Raw genomic sequence first — 19,873 nt, forward strand, 5'->3', positions numbered from 1 at the left:
AAACACATTTTCTACACGGACGAATTACACAGACGGACAACGCAGGGGTTTCCATAGAAACAGCGGGAGAACTCAAATTAGCATTTTAACAAAGTGTTGACTGCAAACGATAATATATCTATAGCTAAACAACTCTTTATAAGAGCGACATTAGTTAGTTGCATGCTGTCGAGGTACGTTAGCGTTAGAAAACCAGCTGCTAGCTTAGCCCTCCTAACGGTAATGTAACGTTAGATAACGCGTTACTTAGCGAGCAACGTCTGCTTTCATTTCGGAAATTGTGTGTGTGTGTGTAAAGTGTTTTCACGATGCAGTGTGTGCATTGACCCTCTAGACTTTGATGTGTGTGTGTCTTCTCTAGCCATGCAGGCTAATGATGGAGCTGACCTGGACACCCAGTTGGCATGTAAGGAGAAAGAGTGGAAGGAGCTCCAGACCCTACGGGTCCAGCAGCAGGATATGTCCCTCCGTGATGCCCAGGAACAGCTCTCTCTCCTCAGGGAACGCTTCCAGCAGCTCAAGGAGGACTTCTGCTTTAACCTGGCCGTGCTGGAGGAGAGAGACAGAGAGCTGGAGAGATATGACGCCATGGCTGCCCGCGCACAGGCCACAGAGACTGCCAGGTCAATCATTCAATCAAATGTATTTTATAACATTGTGTGTGAGAGAGAGTAATGTTGTATTATTTGTTATGTATCCCATGACCCCCTGGAATACATTGACTATTGTCACTGAGAGGACTGTTCCAGCTTTAACATGTGACTTTCCTTATTGAAGGCAGGAGGAGTTGAGTCAATTACGTATCCAGATAGCCAAGCTGCAGGAGGAGAGGGAGAGCGAGGCAAGGGAGGTGAGACACAGCCAGCAGAGAGCTGCCGAACACAGGCTGCAGCTAGAGAGGCTCCAGAGGTGAGTGGGATGGGGTTAAGGGCCGGGAAGTGGGGTACAGGTGGGATGGTTTCCCCAATTTTATTCCAATTCAAAAGACACAAACAAAGCTCTTTTGGGGGCTTCTTTTCCCTCACTGTTTTCCAGTAATTGTCACTGACTGACTGTAGTTAGAGGACAGCCTAACGATCATGCTGAGAGAAGAATGCCGGCGTCTGGCCTCAAACAAAGATGTCTATTAAAGCTGATGTGTACAACAATCTATTTATCCCCACGGTGACTCACCAGGCCCATCTGTATGGGTTATATTTAGACAGGAGGACCCAGTAAGTGTCCATTTACAGTGCCTTCAGAAAGTATTCATATCTCTTGATTTATTCCACATTTAAATTTTGTTGTTACAGCCAGAATTCAATTTGGATTAAAGTGTTTTTTTTCTCTCACCCATCTGCTCACAATACTCCATAATGACAAAGCAAAACATGTTTTTAGAAAATTTGGCAAATTTATTGAAATTTAAATACAGAAATATCAAATTTACATAAGTATTCACAACCCTGAGTCAATACATGTTAGAATCACATTTGGCAGTGATTACAGCTGTGAGTCTTGCTGGGTAAGTCTCTAAGAGCTTTGCACACCTTTAAGCTCTGTTAAATTGGGAGTTGATAATGGCTAGACAGCCATTTTCAAGTCTTGCCGTAGATGTTCAAGCAGATTTAAGTCAAAACTGTAACTAGGCCACTAAGGAACATTCAATGTCGTCTTGGTATATTTGGACTTGTGTTTTAGATTATTATCTTGCTGAAAGGTGAATTTGTCTCCCAGTGTTTGTTGGAAAGCCGAGTCGACCATATTTTCCTCTGTGATTTTGCAGAGGAATGGCTCTATTCCATTTATTTGTATTATAAAAAAACTCCCTATTCCTTGCCGATGACAAGCATACCAATAACATGATGCATCCACCACCATTCTTGAAAATATGAAGAGTGGAACCCTAACCCTAATCCCAAACATAACACTTTGTATTCAGGACAAAAAGTTCATTTTTTAGCAAAGTATTACTTTTGTGCCTTATTGCAAACAGGGTGCATGTTTTGGAATATTTATACTTTTTACCCCTTTTTGATGATATCCAATTGGTAGTTACAGTCTTGTCCCATCGCTGCAACTCCCATACGGACTCGGGAGAGGTAAAGGTGGAGATCCATGCATCCTCTGAAACACGACCCCGCCAAGCCGCACTGCTTCTTGACACACTGCTCACTTTCCCCTGAAGCCATCCACACCAATGTGTCGGAGGAAACACAGTACAACTGGCGACCGAAGTCAGCATGCATGCGCCAGGCCTGCCACACGGAGTCGCTGGAGCGCAATGGGACAAGGACATCCTGGCCGGCCAAACCCTCCCCTAACCCGGACGACGCTGGGCCAATTGCGCACCACCTCATGGGTCTCCCGGTCATGACACAGGCTGGCATTGAACCCGGGTCTGTAGTGACGCCATAGACCGCTGCGCCACTCGGGAGGCTGGAATATATTTTTTCTGTGCAGGCTTCCTTCTTTTCACTCTGTCAATTAAGTTAGTATTATGGAGTATCTACAATGCCTTTGTAGATCCATCCTCAGTTTTCTCATATTACAGCCATTAAACTCAGTAACTGTTTTAAAGTCACCATTGACCTCATGGTAAAATCCATGAGTGGTTTCCTTCCTCTCCAGCAACTGAGTTAGGAAGGACGCCTGTATCTTTGTAGTGAATGGTTGTATTGATACACCATCCAAAGTGTAATTAATAGCTTCACCATCCTCAAAGGGATATTCAATGTCAGGTTTATTTTTTTACATTTATTTTCTTCATGTACCAATAGGTGCCCTTCTTTGCGAGGCATTGGGAAATCGCCCTGGTCTTTGTGGTTGAATCTGGGTTTGAAATTCACTGCTCAACTGAGGGACCTTACACTTATCTGTATGTGTGGGGTACAGAGTAGAGGTCGACCGATTAATCGGAATGGCCAATTTAATTAGGGCCGATTTCAAGTTTTCATAACAATCGGAAATTGGTATTTTTGGGCGCCGATTTGCCGATATAATTTTTTTAAATATATTTTTTTATACCTTTATTTAACTCGGCAAGTCAGTTAAGAACACATTCTTATTTTCAATGACTGCCTAGGAACGGTGGGTTAACTGCCTCGTTCAGGGGCAGAACGACAGATGTTCACCTTGTCAGCTCGGGGATCCAATCTTGCAACCTTACAGTTAACTAGTCCAACGCAATAACGACCTGCCCCTCTCTCGTTGCACTCCACAAGGAGACTGCCTGTTACGCGAATGCTGTAAAGCCAAGGTAAGTTGCTAGCTAGCATTAAACTTCTCTTATAAAAAACAATCAATCATAATCACTAGTTAACTACACATGGTTGATGATATTACTAGATATTATCTAGCATCTCCTGCGTTGCATATAATCTGACTAAGCATACAAGTATCTAAGTATCTGACTGAGCGGTGGTAGGCAGAAGTAGGCGCGTAAACATTCATTCAAACAGCACTTTCATGCGTTTTGCCAGCAGCTCTTCGTTGTGCGTCAAGCATTGCGCTGTTTATGACTTCAAGCCTATCAACTCCCGAGATGAGGCTGGTGTAACCGAAGTGAAATTGCTAGCTAGTTAGCGCGCGCTAAAAGCGTTTCAAACGTCACTCGCTCTGAGCCTTCTAGTAGTTGTTCCCCTTGCTCTGCATGGGTAACGCTGCTTCGAGGGTGGCTGTTGTCGTTGTGTTGCTGGTTCGAGCCCAGGGAGGAGCGAGGAGAGGGACAGAAGCTATACTGTTACACTGGCAATACTAAAGTGCCTATAAGAACATCTAATAGTCAAAGGTTAATGAAATACAAATGGAATAGAGGGAAATAGTCCTATAATTCCTATAATAACTATAACCTAAAACTTCTTACCTGGGAATATTGAAGACTCATGTTAAAAGGAACCCCCAGCTTTCATATGTTCTCATGTTCTGAGCAAGGAACTGAAACGTCAGCTTTCTTACATAGCACATATTGCACTTTTACTTTCTTCTCCAACACTTTGTTTTTGCATTATTTAAACCAAATTGAACATGTTTCATTATTAGCTTTTTATTGATGTATTATATTAAGTTAAAATAAGTGTTCATTCAGTATTGTTGTAATTGTCATTATTACATTTTTTTTTTTTTTTTAAATGTATCTGCTTTTTTGGTCCTCCAATAATCGGTATCGGTGTTGAAAAATCATAATCGGTCGACCTCTAGTACAGAGATGAGGTAGTCATTAAAAAAATTATGTTAAACACTATTATTGCACACAGAGTGATTCCATGCAACTTACTATATGCCCTTTTAAGCACATTTTTACTTTTGAACTTATTTAGGCTTGCCATAACAAAGGTGTTGATGCTTATGGACTCAAGACATTTCAGCTTTTCATTTGTAAAAAATAAATAAATGAAAATACATAATTCCACTTTGACATTTTGGGGTATTGTGTGTAGGCCAGAGACCAAAAATCTAAATTTAATTCATTTTAAATTCAGGCTGTAACACACTAAAATGTGGAAAAAGTAAATGGGTGTGAATACTTTCTGAAGTCACTGTATATGGCATTTAGTGCACAGTTTATATTGTAGGCTGTAACTTAATTTTAAATTATTATTAAGTTTTCACTATTATTTCACTACAGTTTTCGGCTCTGTTGTATACTCGGTTCCAGTGTAACTCAGTTGGTAGAGCGTGGCGCTTGCAACATTTTGTGGGTTCGATTCCCACAGAGGACCAGTACGAAATAAGTATTAAAATGTATGCAATCACTGCTCTGGATAAGAGTGTCTGCTGAATGACTAAAATGTAAGTGATTTGAACTGTGTAACTCTTTTAGCCTCATAGCAGGCAAAACACTTAGCCTGAAATATGTGCAAGCCCTCTCCATGGTTCCTCCGTGTTCTCAACTTTGAGAGGTAATCTAGTGTCGTGGTGGTTTCAGTGACTGGTGTCTGTGTATTTCCTGATGCCATGATGGCTTTTGCATCCGGTGTGTGTGTATTTGCCAATGTCATGATGGCTTCAGGGTATGGTGTGTGACTGTGTGTCATCTTTCTGTCACTCAGCGGTCAGGCTGGGGACCTTCAGAAGCAGAGAGCGGAGTACGACGGGATGAAACGAGATCTCCAACGCAGAGTCCAGGAGGTGGAGGGACAGCTGGCTCTACAGAAGCAGGTACACACACACACTTGGCAAGGGGCTTTTTTATGGTGCTCCTGAGTGGCGCAGCGGTCTAAGGCACTGCATCTCAGTGCTAGAGACGTCACTACAGCCTGGAATCTAACCAGGGTCTGTATCACAACTGGCTGTGATTGAGAGTCCCATAGGGCGGGGCACAGTTGGCCCAGCGTCGTTAGGGTTTGGCCGGGGTAGGCTGTCATTGTAAATAAGAGTTTGTTCTTAACTGACTTGCCTAGTTAAATAAAGGTTAAATAAAATAAAAAATATAAGGGAAGTGGGAGGGTGCAGTGGTAGGCCGCTTTTCTCAAATTTTAACAGAAGAGTCGCCTTTCCCTGTGGAAACCACATGCAGACAAGACATTTAAACCAGATCAGCCAGATGGGCGATATCTTTACAATTACAGTCTGGATGAAAAAGCAGTTAATCTACCCGGATTAAAATAGTACATTTGTTTTTGACCAGAAACAATGTTATTTCACTGTAAACAGATTAACAACAGACTTTCAGCATTCTTATAGGGAAGGGCTCTCAACATGTATGGCACTGAGACAAATGACTGATGATTGGAAATTGATAATAAGAAGATTGTGGGAGCTGTATTGCTAGACTTGATATTATCGATCATAATCTGTTGCTGAAAAAATGTATCTGTTATGGCTTTACATCCTCTGCCATATTGTGGATTGAGAGCTACCTATCTAATAGAACACAGTCAGTGTTTTCTTTAATGAAAGCCTCTAACATAAACCAGATATTGTGGTGTTCCTCAAGGCAGCCGTCTCGGCCCTCAACTGTTCTACATTTTTTTTACTTTTGACCTATTAGCGTTGAATAAGCCTGTGTGTATCTATGTACGCAGATGACTAAACATTATACACGTCAGCTAGCTGTAGTCAGTTTTATAATGTGGCGATTTACCAAGTTGACAAAACTAAACTGCTTGGTGTAACCCTAGATTATAAGCTGACATTGTCAAATGCTGCAATGAAGTATATAGGCAAATTACAGTTGGCTCAGAACAGAGCAACGTCAGAGCTAATTTATACAGCATGCATATCAATCTCTCCTGGCTCAAAGTAGAGGAGAGATTGACTGCATCACTACTGGTCTTTTTGATAGGTATTGACGTGTTAAAAATACCCAACCGTCTGTTCAATCGGTTAACACACAGCTCAGTCACTCATACATACCCCACGAGACATGCCACCAGAGGTATCTTCACAGTCCCTAAGTCCAAAACAGAGGCTAGGAAATACACAGGACTATATAGAGCCATGACTACATGGAACTCTTTAACCTCAAGCTAGCAGTAAAAATGTTTTAGATCAAACGACACCTCACGGCACAATGCGGACTGTGAAGAGACACACACACTCCACACTCACTCACACATGATTATTATGTAATAATGGAGCAATGTAAATTTGTATAATGCACAATGTTTTGTTTGATGTGCTGTTTAATCTCTGTTTGGACCCCAGGAAGAGTATCTGCTGCCTTGGGGATCCTAATAATATACTAATACTATACCAACTGCCTGTTAAACCTCTGTGTGTGTTTTTATGTATACGTGTTTGTGTTTGAGCATACTTGTGTGAGTGTGGTATTTCAGTCTAAACTCTGTGGCATGCAGCGTGTCCTGCTGCTGGCTGTTGTCCTGGCTCTTTGCTGTGTCACTCGATCTCTAGAGAGAATACCCCCCTTTGAGCAGCACTGTATGTGTATGTTAGTCTGACTGTGTGTGTGTGTGTGTGCGAATGTGTGTGTTTGTGTGTGATTACCCCCACAGCCCCACCTAAATCTGTAACGTAAGGAGAGAAGGTGCTAACACCTGCTGTGATGAATGAGGCTGGCTTGTCTGCTAGTTTTGGCTCTGTGTATGGCGTCTGGAATAGGTCAGCTGGAAATATACCTTTCAGGGATGTCTGTCTGGGATATTTGGAAGCTTCATCAGGAATTCATCATCCTCTCTATCCCTCACATGTTCAGGAGATGATGACAGACTTTGATAATGAGATGAGGCAGAGAGAGCATGAGTTCAACCTGAGGATGGATGAGATGAGATCCGTGGTCCTGTCTCACGAACTCAGGGTAAGGAGCAGGTGTGTGTGTGTGTGTTTACCTACCTCCAGGTAAAACTGCTGAGTAAGATGGGAAGATATGTGCTGATACTTTATGTGCGTGGGTGCGTGCCTCTCCCCAGGTGAAGCTGCTCTCTAAGGAAACAGAGGTCCACTCCCAGGCCCAGGCTCAGGCTGTGGAGGCCCTGAAGGCCTCAGAGGATCTCTGTCAGCACACACACACACAGCTACAGCACAGACACTGGGAGATAAAGGACATCACTGCCGTCAAGGACGCAAGGTGTGTGTGTGTGTCCTACCACGTTGACTTAGAGTTATTCATGCCAACATTATTTCCCATCGTTTCCCATGTCTTAGATAAAATGTGATTGTCATTTCTCAGAATAAAGGAGCTAGTGGACAAACTAAAAGCTCTACAGACCAAGAGGAAGAGAGAGGAGGAAGTCTACAACAAGAAGTGCGTCTTGCTATACAAATTCAACATAAGACCGCAAAGACAAACTACCAGCATATCAGCAGTAGTCCTAGACTAATGGTAGTCTAATGGTGAGTCTTTTGATGTTCCTATCTATAGGCATGAGCAATTGGACCGGGGAGTGCGTGAGAGAGAGGCTCAGCTGGATGCGTTAAAGGACGCTCACAGAGAACAGCTACGACAGGCGGAGACACATAGCGGTCAGCTACAGTCAAAACTGGAAGCCATGGCAACGCACACACATAGGACCCAGAGAGACCACGAGGACACACTGCGAGAGAGAGATCAACAGATAGACAGGTGAAACACTGTGTGTGTGTGTGTGTGTGTGTGTGTGTGTGTGTGTTTGCACGTTCTGCATTAGCTGTCTGTTTTTTCTGTGTGAGTGTGTATGTGCTTTATTTAAGCGTGTGTCTCTGGTCCAAAGCCCTGGATGATCACAGTGTTTGCACATGCTCAGTGAGTGAGAGGGAGTGTGTGAGACAGTGTGTGGGCATACATTACTCTGAAGCTGTCTGTCAGGAAGCAGTGATTATGTAACAATGTGTGAAAGGAAAAGAGCCTCCAAGGCCCGCTCTTAATGGGATGAAACACACAGAACATTTAGCAATCATCACACTTTTATCATAAATGACTCTTTACAATATACAGTGAAAATATACAGGTGTAGGATCTTAATTTGATCACCCTGTTGCAGGAGAACTTTCCTGCAATGCAGGAAATTCTAAACTTGTAGTGTATTTGAGGTTTAAAAAAGCTTCTGAAGTCTGTAATTTCCACTTTGAAATCAACCCATACAAAAATGTACATTCATTATAATCCACGTAATAATTCACCTTTCCTTTTGCTGCAAAACACAGCTACCATTTTGTAACACAACACTGGATAGATTCATGGCTCTCCTCCAGGATGTTAAAGGTATTCTTAATAAAAGGAGGTGAACACTTTAGTGTTGTTTCGGTACGACAACTTCAACCTGTGTGTTATTGTGTTGTGAAGGCTTCGTATGGAGCTGGAGACGACTCGTAGTGGCTGGGACACGTACATCACTCAGATCTCTAAGGAGACGGTTTTTAAGGACACAGAACTGCTAGCCCTGCAGGAGATAGAAAGCAAATTACGGACCGAACTTGATCGGAGCAGGGGGGAGACGGAAAGGTTGGTTTGTGTGTATTTTTTGCAGGTAAAAGGGTTATTTGTATATGTGTGTATGTCTCAGGTGTTAACTGTGTGTGTGTGTGTGTGTGTGCTTGCTTGCATGCATGTGTATCCCAGGTACAAGCAGCAGCTGTTTGTGGGTGTGGAGCGAGAGAAGGCTCTAGAGCAGAGAAGAATCCAGGTGGAGCTGGAGTGGCAGAGACGCTGCGAAGACAACAAGACTGAACACTACTTGCACAGTGAAGAGTTAATACAGGGCCTGACACAGGCTAGAGACCAGGTGAGACTCTCCATTCCTCATACAGGTGTACTCACATACAGGTACAGTTGAAGTCGGAAGTTTACATACTGTACACCTTAGCCAAATACATTTCAACTCAGTTTTCACAATTCTGACATTTAATCCTAGTAAAAATTCCCTGTCTTAGGTCAGTTAGCATCACCACTTTATTTTAAGAATGTGAAATGTCAGAATAAAAGTAGAGAGAATTATTTATTTCAGCTTTTATTTATTTATTCACATTCACATCAGAAGTTTACATACACTCAGTTAGTATTTGGTAGCATTGCCTTTAAAATGTTTAACTTGGGTCAAATATTTAAGGTAGCCTTCCACAACCTTCCCACAATAAGTTGGGTGAATTTTGGCCCATTCCTCCTGACAGAGCTGGTGGAACTGAGTCAGGTTTGTAAGGCCTCCTTGCTTGCACAGGCTTTTTCAGTTCTGCCCACAAATTTTCTATAGGATTGAGGTCAGGGCTTTGTGATGTCCACTCCAATACCTTGGCTTTGTTGTCCTTGAGTCATTTTCCCACAACTTTGGAAGTATGCTTGGGTCATTGTCCATTTGGAAGACCCATTTGCGACCCATGGTGTTTATACTTGCATACTATTGTTTGTACAGATGAACGTGGCACCTTCAGGCGTTTGGAAATCACTCCCAAGGATGAACCAGACTTGTGGAGGTCTACAAAAAAAAAAAATCTGAGGCCTTGGCTGATTTTCTTTTGATTTTCCAATGTTGTCATGCAAAGAGCCACTGAGTTTGAAGGTATGCCTCAGAAGCTTCTAAAGCCATGACATCATTTTCTGGAATTTTCCAAGCTGTTTAAAGGCACAGTCAACTTAGTGTATGTAAACTTCTGACCCACTGGAATTGAGATACAGTGAATTATAAGTGAAATAATCTGTCCATAAACAATTGTTGGAAAATTACTTGTGTCATGCACAAAGTAGATGTCCTAATCAACTTGCCAAAACTACGTATAGTTTGTTAACAAGACATTTATGGAGTGGTTGAAAAACAAGTTTTAATGACTCCAACCTAAGTGTATGTAAACTTCTGACTTCAACTGTATATAGTACCAGTGATGGAAAAAGTACCCAAATGTCATACTTGAGTAAAAATCAAGATACCTTAATAGAAAATGACTCAAGTAAAAGTGAGTCACCCAGTAACATACTACTTGAGTAAAAGTCTAAAAGGTATTTGCTTTTAAATATAGTTAAGTATTAAAAGTAAATGTAATTGCTAATATATAAGTATTAAAATTATAAATCATTTAAAATTCCTTATATTTAGCAAACCAGATGGCACAATGTTCTTGTTTTTTAAATATTTACGGTTAGCCAGGGGCACACTCCAACACTCAGACATAATTTACAAATGAAGCATTTGTGTTTAGTGAGTCCGTCAGATCAGAGGCAATGGGGATGACCAGGGATGTTCTCTTAAGTGCTTGAATTTGAGCATTATCCTGTCCTGCTAGCCATTCAAAATGTAACAAGTACTTTTGGGTGTCAGGGAAAATTGATGGAGTAAAAAGTACATAATTTTCTTTAGTAATGTAGTAAAGTAAAAGTTGTCAAAAATATAAATAGTAAAGTACAGATACTCAAAAAAACTACTTAAGTAGTACTTTAATGTATTTTTACTTAAGTACTTTTCACCATTGTATAATACTAGTGAGCCCATATACCAGTGCAAGTCGAGGTAGAAAGATATGGTCAAGATCGGTAGAGGCCTCTCCTCATCATCAGTTCATTTTGATTCTGTATTTCCTGTTGACCTCAGGCTAGTGCGGAGCTGAGAGAGAAGGAGAGAGAACTACAGGACATGTCGGTACTACTGCACACTGTTACCAAGGAGAGAGACCAGGCCCTGGGTCTGCCAATCAGAGAACAGGTGAGAGACCAACTAAAACACAGGGGAGGGATGTCATCCAATCATGTTGGAGCTGTAACTACTTGCCACAGAGTTAAAGGTGAGAGTGATGGGTTACAGTAACAGGACTGGCCTGTTATGAGAGAGAGACAGAAAGAGATAATAATACCTAATGTCCTACTGCAGATCTATTTCTGTGTGCAAAAGAGAAATGTTCTGTATTACTAACCCCTTCACCCCACAAACAGTGTTGTTACAACAGCTATTCTAAAAATAGCACTTGAGTCCCACTTGTAGTGGGAGCTGGAGTAGGGTGTTAGACTACAGTACAGTGAAGGGGAGGGAACTGACTTTACCCAAGAAACCCTAGCCCTTGAGTGATGTTACCACAGCTATTCTGAAGAACAGCAGGAGCCCCACATGTGTCCTGGATAGTGAGAGAAAGTGAGTAGGGCGATAGGCGGAAGCATGGGTGTGAGAGATGGGGGGGGCATTTTGGGGGGGGCATGACTGATACGGCATCCCCTCACCCCTGTCTCCAGGCTGGTGGTTAATCTTTGGCATGTGAAGGTCTTTAAATAGTGCAGCCCTCTGACAGAATGGCTGCACCCTCTCTCTCACATTCTGACAGCCCTTATACCACTCCAACAGACTACAGCCAGCCTTACGCTTTCACATTCTGACCAAGCTAACAGATAACAGCCAAACCACTGATCATAAGGGCAGACTGCCGGGAGTGGGGGGAGAGTGATAGAATATGGGAGACAGACACAGAGAAATAGAGACCGAGAAAATAAGCTGTTACCAGGCCAGAAGTGGTAGCCTTTAAACAGCCCTCGGCTCCTGTCAACACCACCTCTATTACCATTTGATTAATTGCCAAAGTTATACGGCTTATCTGGTTTATACCCTCCTCTTCCTCCTCCTGGCCTGGTGCTACTGAGCTTCCTGGTCTGAACTTAATCGGATACTAGACCTTCTTCTCCCTTATTTGTCCTACTCTTCCTCTTCTTCAGAGGGGCCCTTTTTCAGGGTGTACTCCAGAAATAGTACCCTAACTTTGACCTCAGACCTTTCATTCATTATTTTCTGTATTCTACCAATCAATACTTTCTCTGTTCTCCATTCAATAGTTAATTGTTCCTTTATTCAAAGGTTCTACTGTTCTGCTTTCCATTCTTCAGTGGAGTTACTTGGCTTTCTTCAATGCCCAGATTCCTCTCTTATCTAAAGCGACTTCTCCCATTCTATCATATGAACTCTTGCTTACAACAACACACACACACACACACACACACACTTGAGTGTTATCTCTACCCTTATGATACCCCTCCATTCCTAGAGGGGGGCTCTGGTCCCGTCCACAGCCTTTTTTAGGAGGTGCCCTTTCCTTGAGCAGCCCAAGTGGTCTGATGCCAAGAAACTGAAGATCTTGTACAACGCTGTGTACTACTCCCTTCACAGAACAGTGCAAACTGTCTCTAACCAGAATAGAAAGAGGAGTGGGAGGCCCCGGTGCACAACTGAGCAAAAGGACAAGTACATAAGGGTGTCAAGTTAGAAAAACAGATGCCTCACACGTCCTCAACTGGCAGCTTCATTAAATAGTATCCGCAAAACACCAGTCTCGACGTCAACAGTGAAGAGGCGACTCCGGGATGCTGGCCTTCTAGGCAGAGTTGCAAAGAAAAAGCAATATTTCAGACTGGCCAATAAAAATAAAAGACTAAGATGGGTAAAAGAACAGACACTCGACCGAGGAATTCTGCCTAGAGTCGCCTCTTCACTGTTGACGTTGAGGTGGTGTTTTACGGATACTATTTTATGACGCTGCCAGTTGAGGACTTGAGAGGCATCTGTTGGTATGGTCACAGGTTTTGAGTTAATAGTGCATGCGTTAAAGTATGTTTTGAAGATAAAAAAAAACTATGATTGATATATATGATGGTTTAAATGTTTGCCCCCCATCAACCAACAACTACAATCAGAACCTTACCTCCATCTAGTGGTCATTGGTTGAAACTGCTCACAGCCAGATATTATTGTGTATGCATCTGTGTTTATTTATGTGAGTGAGTGTGTGTGTGTATGTGCATATATGAGTGTTTGTGTGTGCGCGTTCATGTCTCTGTGTGTGTGCGCGTGTATTTATTTCTGTCTGTCTAGCTATCTGCACTGCAGGGCCACAGACCTGGTGGTGGTGTCTCTGTAGGAGAGCTGCCGTCTGACGAGATCCATCGGCTGCAGCAGCAGAACAGCAGTCTGAGGGCTGTCATAGCCCAGATGAGGAGGGACATGGAGGATCTCAGCCAGCCTTCTCATCCTCCAGGACCCCCTGACACCTCTACCCAGATCCCTAAAGGACCTCTACCCCAGCTTCCAACACAGAACTCAGCCAAGCCAACTGACAGTGCTGCACAGCCCAGCCTGGCAGGTATAAACACACAACCCTAGACGGCCCAGACAGTCCTGGATCCACCCACACCTCAACCCCAACCTGTTGACAACTCGCTAAAGCACCAGGCCAACAACTGTCAGCACCAGCATGTCCCACTGCTTACTCTGTGTTGGCTCACACCGACACCCCTTCCCACCTGCACCACAAACAAATCTACTATGCGTGCATCCCTAACCCCATACATCCCTAGCCCCCCATCCATTCACCTCCCACCACAAAAAACACCCGCACCCTACCAGAGCCTTAAAAAGCACCCTATCACCATCACTACCCCCATCATCCTGCTGGCCCCTAACTAGCTCAAAGCCCAGACCAACAGCTGTCAACACTAACCCGTCACACAGCCGAGTGCAGACCTGTAAGGAGTATATTAATGTCAACATAAAGTGTAATATGAGTTTTTATGGTTATGGTTACAGCTAGTTATTAATGGACTGGCTGTGGAGGCATAACCCTCGACCTTTAGGAAATAGAGAAGGGTAGTAATATAATCATAACTCAGTCACACACTGAGAAATCTGTGTGTGTTGTTTGTTTGTTTGTTTATCAGTGGTAGGTACCCCAGAGTATACCCAGGTTCTAGAAGAGGAGGTAGCAGAACTGAAGGCCAGGTGTAGGCGCTTAGAGGACCAGCTAGAGGGCTCCACCAGACCCCAGAACACCGCCACGGTTACCCCGGCAACCACACTCGTCCCCATCGCCCCCGACAACGCGTACCTCCAGAACCACATCCGCTCCCTCAACGAGACCATCGGTAGGACGACATTTCAATAATATACAATATAATGGTACTAGAACAGAGATAATGGTATCACTTGTCGCACCTTATAAAGTTCTGACCAGAGATCTGAGAGTGGTGGTTACTTGTGTTTCAGTCTACTGCTATGCTGAGAATTAAAATGAGCAAAATAAGTTTTATTTTCCATTCAACAATGATTATAGGAATTTGACTTGGTGTTGAAATATAAAAAGCGATAACAACATAAAACTCATAGCCATTGTCTATGTAATGTTTACTGCAGGTGGCCAGCGAGTAGAGAAGGTGGCCAACACAGCAGCTCTGAGGAAACAGGAGGTCAGGGTAGCTCACCTGGAGGCTGCCCTGGCCTCACTCACCAAACAGGTACTGACTCTCTTCATCCCAAATCAGCCCTTCTATCATTTAAACTGCAGGCACTGTTGTATTCAGGCAACGGTTGGTGGATTTCAAAACAATATTAGTAGTCATTGTCCACCCGCAAGCCCCCTCTTTCTCGCTCTCTCTCACGCTCTCTCCCCACAGTGCCACACCAAACAGATGGAGGGGGAGGAGCTGCGTCTGGAGCTAGCCAATCAGAAGAGGAGCTGGTCGTCTGAGGAGAGAGGACTACGTCAGCGTTTGGTTGTCGTGGAGATGGAGCTGGAGGAAGTGAGGCGGGAGAAAGAGGAGTACCAGAAAGGAAGCATCCTCAACAACCTGGAAACTGTTGCCCTGGGCAACCAGGTAATGCCGAGTGACAGCTTGCCTCAAACCTAAGACTTTTAATCCACCCTAAACAAACAAAGACAGTAGACAATGAATGTAAATGGCAAAAAAAATGATTTTTGGTGTTTTAATTCAACTTTACTGGAATCCTCTGTCAGATAGCCCACAAAACACTTTCGTAACAATGACATTTGAGGTCAGGGTATTTGTCAGCTTATTATAACAGATTTTACACTGCCATCACACAAACTTTTGTTGTGACCAGGTGTCTGCACTGAAGATTGACATCGCCAGCAGAAGGGATCCCATCGTCTGTGAAGAGGTAAACCGTCTCAGAATGAATGACAAGACATAGAGCAGTGGTTCCCAAACTAGGGGTTATGACCCCATGTGGCGTTGCCTGATATGAAAATGTCATCGCGGGATAATTTTTTAAAATCCAGAAGAAAAATATGTGTATAATTTTGTATAGAACAAAATGTATAATCATATCGTTTTTGTGTCTCGAAATCATTATGTAATTAACCTTAAAAATCTAAATGAAACTTATTCAAATTTGAAAGATACAATTCAACCAGAGAGCACCCTTAGATCATGGGAAAGGGATGCACTTGTATTTTTATTTAATTTAACTTGACCGTTGCAGTGAGTCTACGTTCCATGGTTTTGATGTGTCTGTTTTGTCCATATTAATGTTGGAAACAAGAAACATGTTTTCACCCAGAATCACATTTGTTTATTTTTCAAACTATAGCACACAATATTTCACATAAAGCAGGTTTTTAAAGGACTAAAGAGTTTAGTGTGCTTCATGTTGTTCTTTTTGCCATGGAAAATCTGGTACTGTATTATCGTGATAATGGTGACAACCCTGGTCAATATACACCCATCCTTCCCTCCCTCCCTCCAGAGTGAAATGGTGAGGCAGCTCCAGGAGGAAAACCTGTGTTTGAGGCAACAGCAGCTGTCCCTGGGCCTGAGGTCCGGTGGGGCAGGCGGGTACGGGCCAGGGTGTGGGGGGGTACAGGGGGGTAAGCTCAGTGCCCCTCTCAATGCCCATCTCCTTCAGTCCAAACTGAAGCAAGCAGTGCAGTGTATCGCCCGTCTGACCAGGGACAAACAGCAACTGATTGAGATGGGCAACAGGCTCCGGGCACAACTGACCGACGCTGGACTGGAGGGTAGGACTGACGCACAGGAGGCTGCTGAGGGGAGGACGACTCATAGTAATAGCCGGAACAGAGCCAATGGATTGGAATCAAACACATGGAAACCATGTGTTTGATGTATTTGATACTATTCCACTAATTCCACTCCAGCCATTACCACACGCCCGTCCTCCCCAATTAAAGTGCCACCAACCTCCTCTGGACTGACGCTACTGTAGAAACACATACTAACAGCATTGCCATTCACAATACCATACCAGAGAATTAAAAGATACAACACTTTAGTTTACTCCAATTAGGGTAAGTATGGTAGGGTAGGATGGTTAGAGTAGGGAGAGAGGGAGGGTAGGGATGGTTAGGGTAGGGGTGGTTAGAGTAGGGAGAGAGGGAGAGTAGGGATGGTTAGGGTAGGGATGGTTAGAGTAGGGAGAGAGGGAGGGTAGGGATGGTTAGGTTAGGGAGGGTATCGATGGTTAGAGTAGGGATGGTTATGGTAGGTAGGGTAGGGATGGGTAGGTAGGGTAGGGATGGTTATGGTAGGAATGGTTATGGTAGGGATGGTTAGGGTAGGGATGGTTAGGGTAGGGATGGTTAGGGTAGGGATGGTTAGGGTAGGGATGGTTATGGTAGGGATGGTTAGGGTAGGGGTGGTTAGGGTTGGGATGGTTATGGTAGGGATGGTTAGGGTAGGGGTGGTTATGGTAGGTAGGGTAGGGATGGTTAAGGTAGGGATGGTTATGGTAGGTAGGGATGGTTAGGGTAGGGATGGTTAGGGTAGGTAGGGATGGCTATGGTATGGATGGTTATGGTAGGTAGGGTAGGGATGATTAGGGTAGGGATGGTTATGGTAGGTAGGGTAGGGATGGTTAGGGTAGGGATGGTTAGGGTAGGGATTACTTAGGGTAGGGATGGTTAGGGTAGGGATGGTTAGGGTAGGTAGGGATGGTTATGGTAGGTAAGGTAGGGATGGTTATGGTAGGGATGGTTATGGTAGGGAGGGGAGGGATGGTTAGGGTAGGGGGATTGGGATGGTTAGGGTAGGTAGGGGATGGTAGGGATGGTTGGGTAGAATAGGGATGGTAGGGTAGGGATGGTTGGGTAGGGATGGTTGGGTAGGGTAGGGTAGGGATGGTTAGGGTAGGTAGGGATGGTTATGGTAGGGATGGTAAGGGTAGGTAGGGTAGGGATAGTTGTGGTAGGTAGGGTAGGTATGGTTATGGTAGATAGGGTAGGGATGGTTAGGGAGGGGAGGGATGGTTAGGGTAGGGTGATAGGGATTGTTAGGGTAGGGAGGGGATGGTAGGGATGGTTGGGTAGGGTAGTAATGGTTAGGGTAGGGATGGTTGGGTAGGGTATGGATGGTAGGGTAAGGATGGTTGGGTAGGGTAGGGATGGTTAGGGTCGGGTAGGGGGGGATAGTATATAGGGAAAAAAGTATAATAAGGGGGATTAGAAATTATGCAAACAATTAAATTGATAGACTAGGTTCTATCTGCAATATTAAAGCCAATCATATTGCAAATGGCTGCTAGGCTATATAGACCAGATATCACATAACCAATACTGCATGATGACAGCTTAATCCCCCAGACTATGAATCTATTTTTAATTAGTCCGTGATAACAGTCTAATGTACACTCATTTGATTGGCCATGTTATGATAACAGTATAATGTAAACTCATTCGAATTGGCTTTGCAGGGAAAGTGTCCGGTGGTGTGGTCCGGCTGTGTTGTGATTGGTCCGGTGGTGTGGTAGTGTTGACAGGGACAGGAAGTATTCTCTGCCGTGTTGCTCTTCCACCCCGCCTGTCACCCTGATCCCTGCTGCCCCGCGGGATTATGGGTGATTCAGCAGAGATCACACGCAGCCCCAGGGGCCGGAGGAATAACACAAACACCCTGGACACCTCTGCTCTCCCTCACACACACACACACCAATGGAGGCTGCTGATGGGAGGACGGCTCATAATAATGTCTGGAATGGAGTGAATGGAATGGTAGCAAACACATTCACACCATTCCAGCCATTACACTTCATTACACTCATTATTCAAATCAAATGTATTTATATAGCCCTTCGTACATCAGCTGATATCTCAAAGTGCTGTACAGAAACCCAGCCTAAAACCCCAAACAGCAAGCAATGCAGGTGTAGAAGCACGGTGGCTAGGAAAAACTCCCTAGAAACCTAGAGAGGAACCAGGCTATGTGGGGTGGCCAGTCCTCTTCTGGCTGTGCCGGGTGGAGATTATAACAGAACATGGCCAAGATGTTCAAATGTTCATAAATGACCAGCATGGTCCAATAATAATAAGGCAGAACAGTTGAAACTGGAGCAGCAGCACGGCCAGGTGGACTGGGGACAGCAAGGAGTCATCATGTCAGGTAGTCCTGAGGCATGGTCCTAGGGCTCACGTCCTCCGAGAGAGAGAGAGAAAGAAAGAGAGAATTAGAGAGAGCACACTTAAATTCACACAGGACACCGAATAGGACAGGAAAAGTACTCCAGATATAACAAACTGACCCTAGCCCCCCGACACATAAACTACTGCAGCATAAATACTGGAGGCGGAGACAGGAGGGGTCAGGAGACACTGTGGCCCCATCCGAGGACACCCCCGGACAGGGCCAAACAGGAAGGATATAACCCCACCCACTTTGCCAAAGCACAGCCCCCACACCACTAGAGGGATATCTTCAACCACCAACTTACCATCCTGAGACAAGGCTGAGTATAGCCCACAAAGATCTCCGCCACGGCACAACCCAAGGGGGGCGGGCGCCAACCCAGACAGGATGACCACATCAGTGTCTCAACCCACTCAGGTGACGCACCCCTCCCAGGGACGGTATGAGAGAGCCCCAGTAAGCCAGTGACTCAGCCCCTGTAATAGGGTTAGAGGAAGAGAATCCCAGTGGAAAGAGGGGAACCGGCCAGGCAGAGACAGCAAGGGCGGTTCGTTGCTCCAGAGCCTTTCCGTTCACCTTCCCACTCCTGGGCCAGACTACACTCAATCATATGACCCACTGAAGAGATGAGTCTTCAGTAAAGACTTGGGTTGAGACCGAGTTTGCGTCTCTGACATGGGTAGGCAGACCGTTCCATAAAAATTGAGCTCTATAGGAGAAAGCCCTGCCTCCAGCTGTTTGCTTAGAAATTCTAGGGACAATTAGGAGGCCTGCGTCTTGTGACCGTAGCGTACGTGTAGGTATGTACGGCAGGACCAAATCAGAGAGATAGGTAGGAGCAAGCCCATGTAATGCTTTGTAGGTTAGCAGTAAAACCTTGAAATCAGCCCGTGCTTTGACAGGAAGCCAGTGTAGGGAGGCTAGCACTGGAGTAATATGATCAAATCTTTTGGTTCTAGTCACGATTCTAGCAGCCGTATTTAGCACTAACTGAAGTTTATTTAGTGCTTTATCCGGGTAGCCGGAAAGTAGAGCATTGCAGTAGTCTAACCTAGAAGTGACAAAAGCATGGATTAATTTTTCTGCATCATTTTTGGACAGAACGTTTCTGATTTCTGCAATGTTACGTAGATGGAAAAAAGCTGTCCTTGAAATGGTCTTGATATGTTCTTCAAAAGAGAGTTCAGGGTCCAGAGTAACGCCGAGGTCCTTCACAGTTTTATTTGAGACGACTGTACAACAATTAAGATTAATTGTCAGATTCAACAGAAGATCTCTTTGTTTCTTGGGACCTAGAGCAAGCATCTCTGTTTTGTCCGAGTTTAAAAGTAGAAAGTTTCCAGCCAT

General features: G+C 44.2%; 1 protein-coding gene and 1 long non-coding RNA gene across 3 annotated transcripts in view; one reads left to right on the forward strand and one right to left on the reverse strand.

Annotated features, from left to right (window-relative positions):
* LOC149974322 (coiled-coil domain-containing protein 57-like) overlaps window positions 1-19,873 on the forward strand; it is a 26,094-nt gene continuing 6,221 nt past the window's right edge. Inside the window, exons 1-17 of one of the 2 annotated variants that reach the window (XM_090212063.1) lie at window positions 1-173; window positions 362-623; window positions 778-909; window positions 5,031-5,139; window positions 7,136-7,237; window positions 7,350-7,507; window positions 7,610-7,684; window positions 7,802-8,002; window positions 8,702-8,860; window positions 8,978-9,140; window positions 10,935-11,045; window positions 13,191-13,458; window positions 14,033-14,236; window positions 14,505-14,605; window positions 14,765-14,965; window positions 15,213-15,269; window positions 15,858-16,128. In XM_090212063.1, coding sequence (XP_090068189.1) covers window positions 364-623; window positions 778-909; window positions 5,031-5,139; window positions 7,136-7,237; window positions 7,350-7,507; window positions 7,610-7,684; window positions 7,802-8,002; window positions 8,702-8,860; window positions 8,978-9,140; window positions 10,935-11,045; window positions 13,191-13,458; window positions 14,033-14,236; window positions 14,505-14,605; window positions 14,765-14,965; window positions 15,213-15,269; window positions 15,858-16,128 — 2,572 coding nt within the window. In that variant the 5' untranslated portion in view covers window positions 1-173; window positions 362-363. The remainder of the gene's footprint in view (window positions 174-361; window positions 624-777; window positions 910-5,030; window positions 5,140-7,135; window positions 7,238-7,349; window positions 7,508-7,609; window positions 7,685-7,801; window positions 8,003-8,701; window positions 8,861-8,977; window positions 9,141-10,934; window positions 11,046-13,190; window positions 13,459-14,032; window positions 14,237-14,504; window positions 14,606-14,764; window positions 14,966-15,212; window positions 15,270-15,857; window positions 16,129-19,873) is intronic. The other variant, XR_016489291.1, reaches the window with a different exon arrangement.
* Window positions 15,661-19,873, reverse strand: part of LOC149974323 (uncharacterized) — a 13,448-nt gene continuing 9,235 nt past the window's right edge. The window contains exon 2 of the long non-coding RNA XR_016489294.1: window positions 15,661-18,535. This is a non-coding gene — a long non-coding RNA (uncharacterized LOC149974323). The remainder of the gene's footprint in view (window positions 18,536-19,873) is intronic.

This window comes from Oncorhynchus mykiss, chromosome 20 (genome assembly GCF_057628025.1).
Source record: "Oncorhynchus mykiss isolate SJ-2025 chromosome 20, ASM5762802v1, whole genome shotgun sequence".
NCBI classification, from domain to species: domain Eukaryota; kingdom Metazoa; phylum Chordata; class Actinopteri; order Salmoniformes; family Salmonidae; genus Oncorhynchus; species Oncorhynchus mykiss.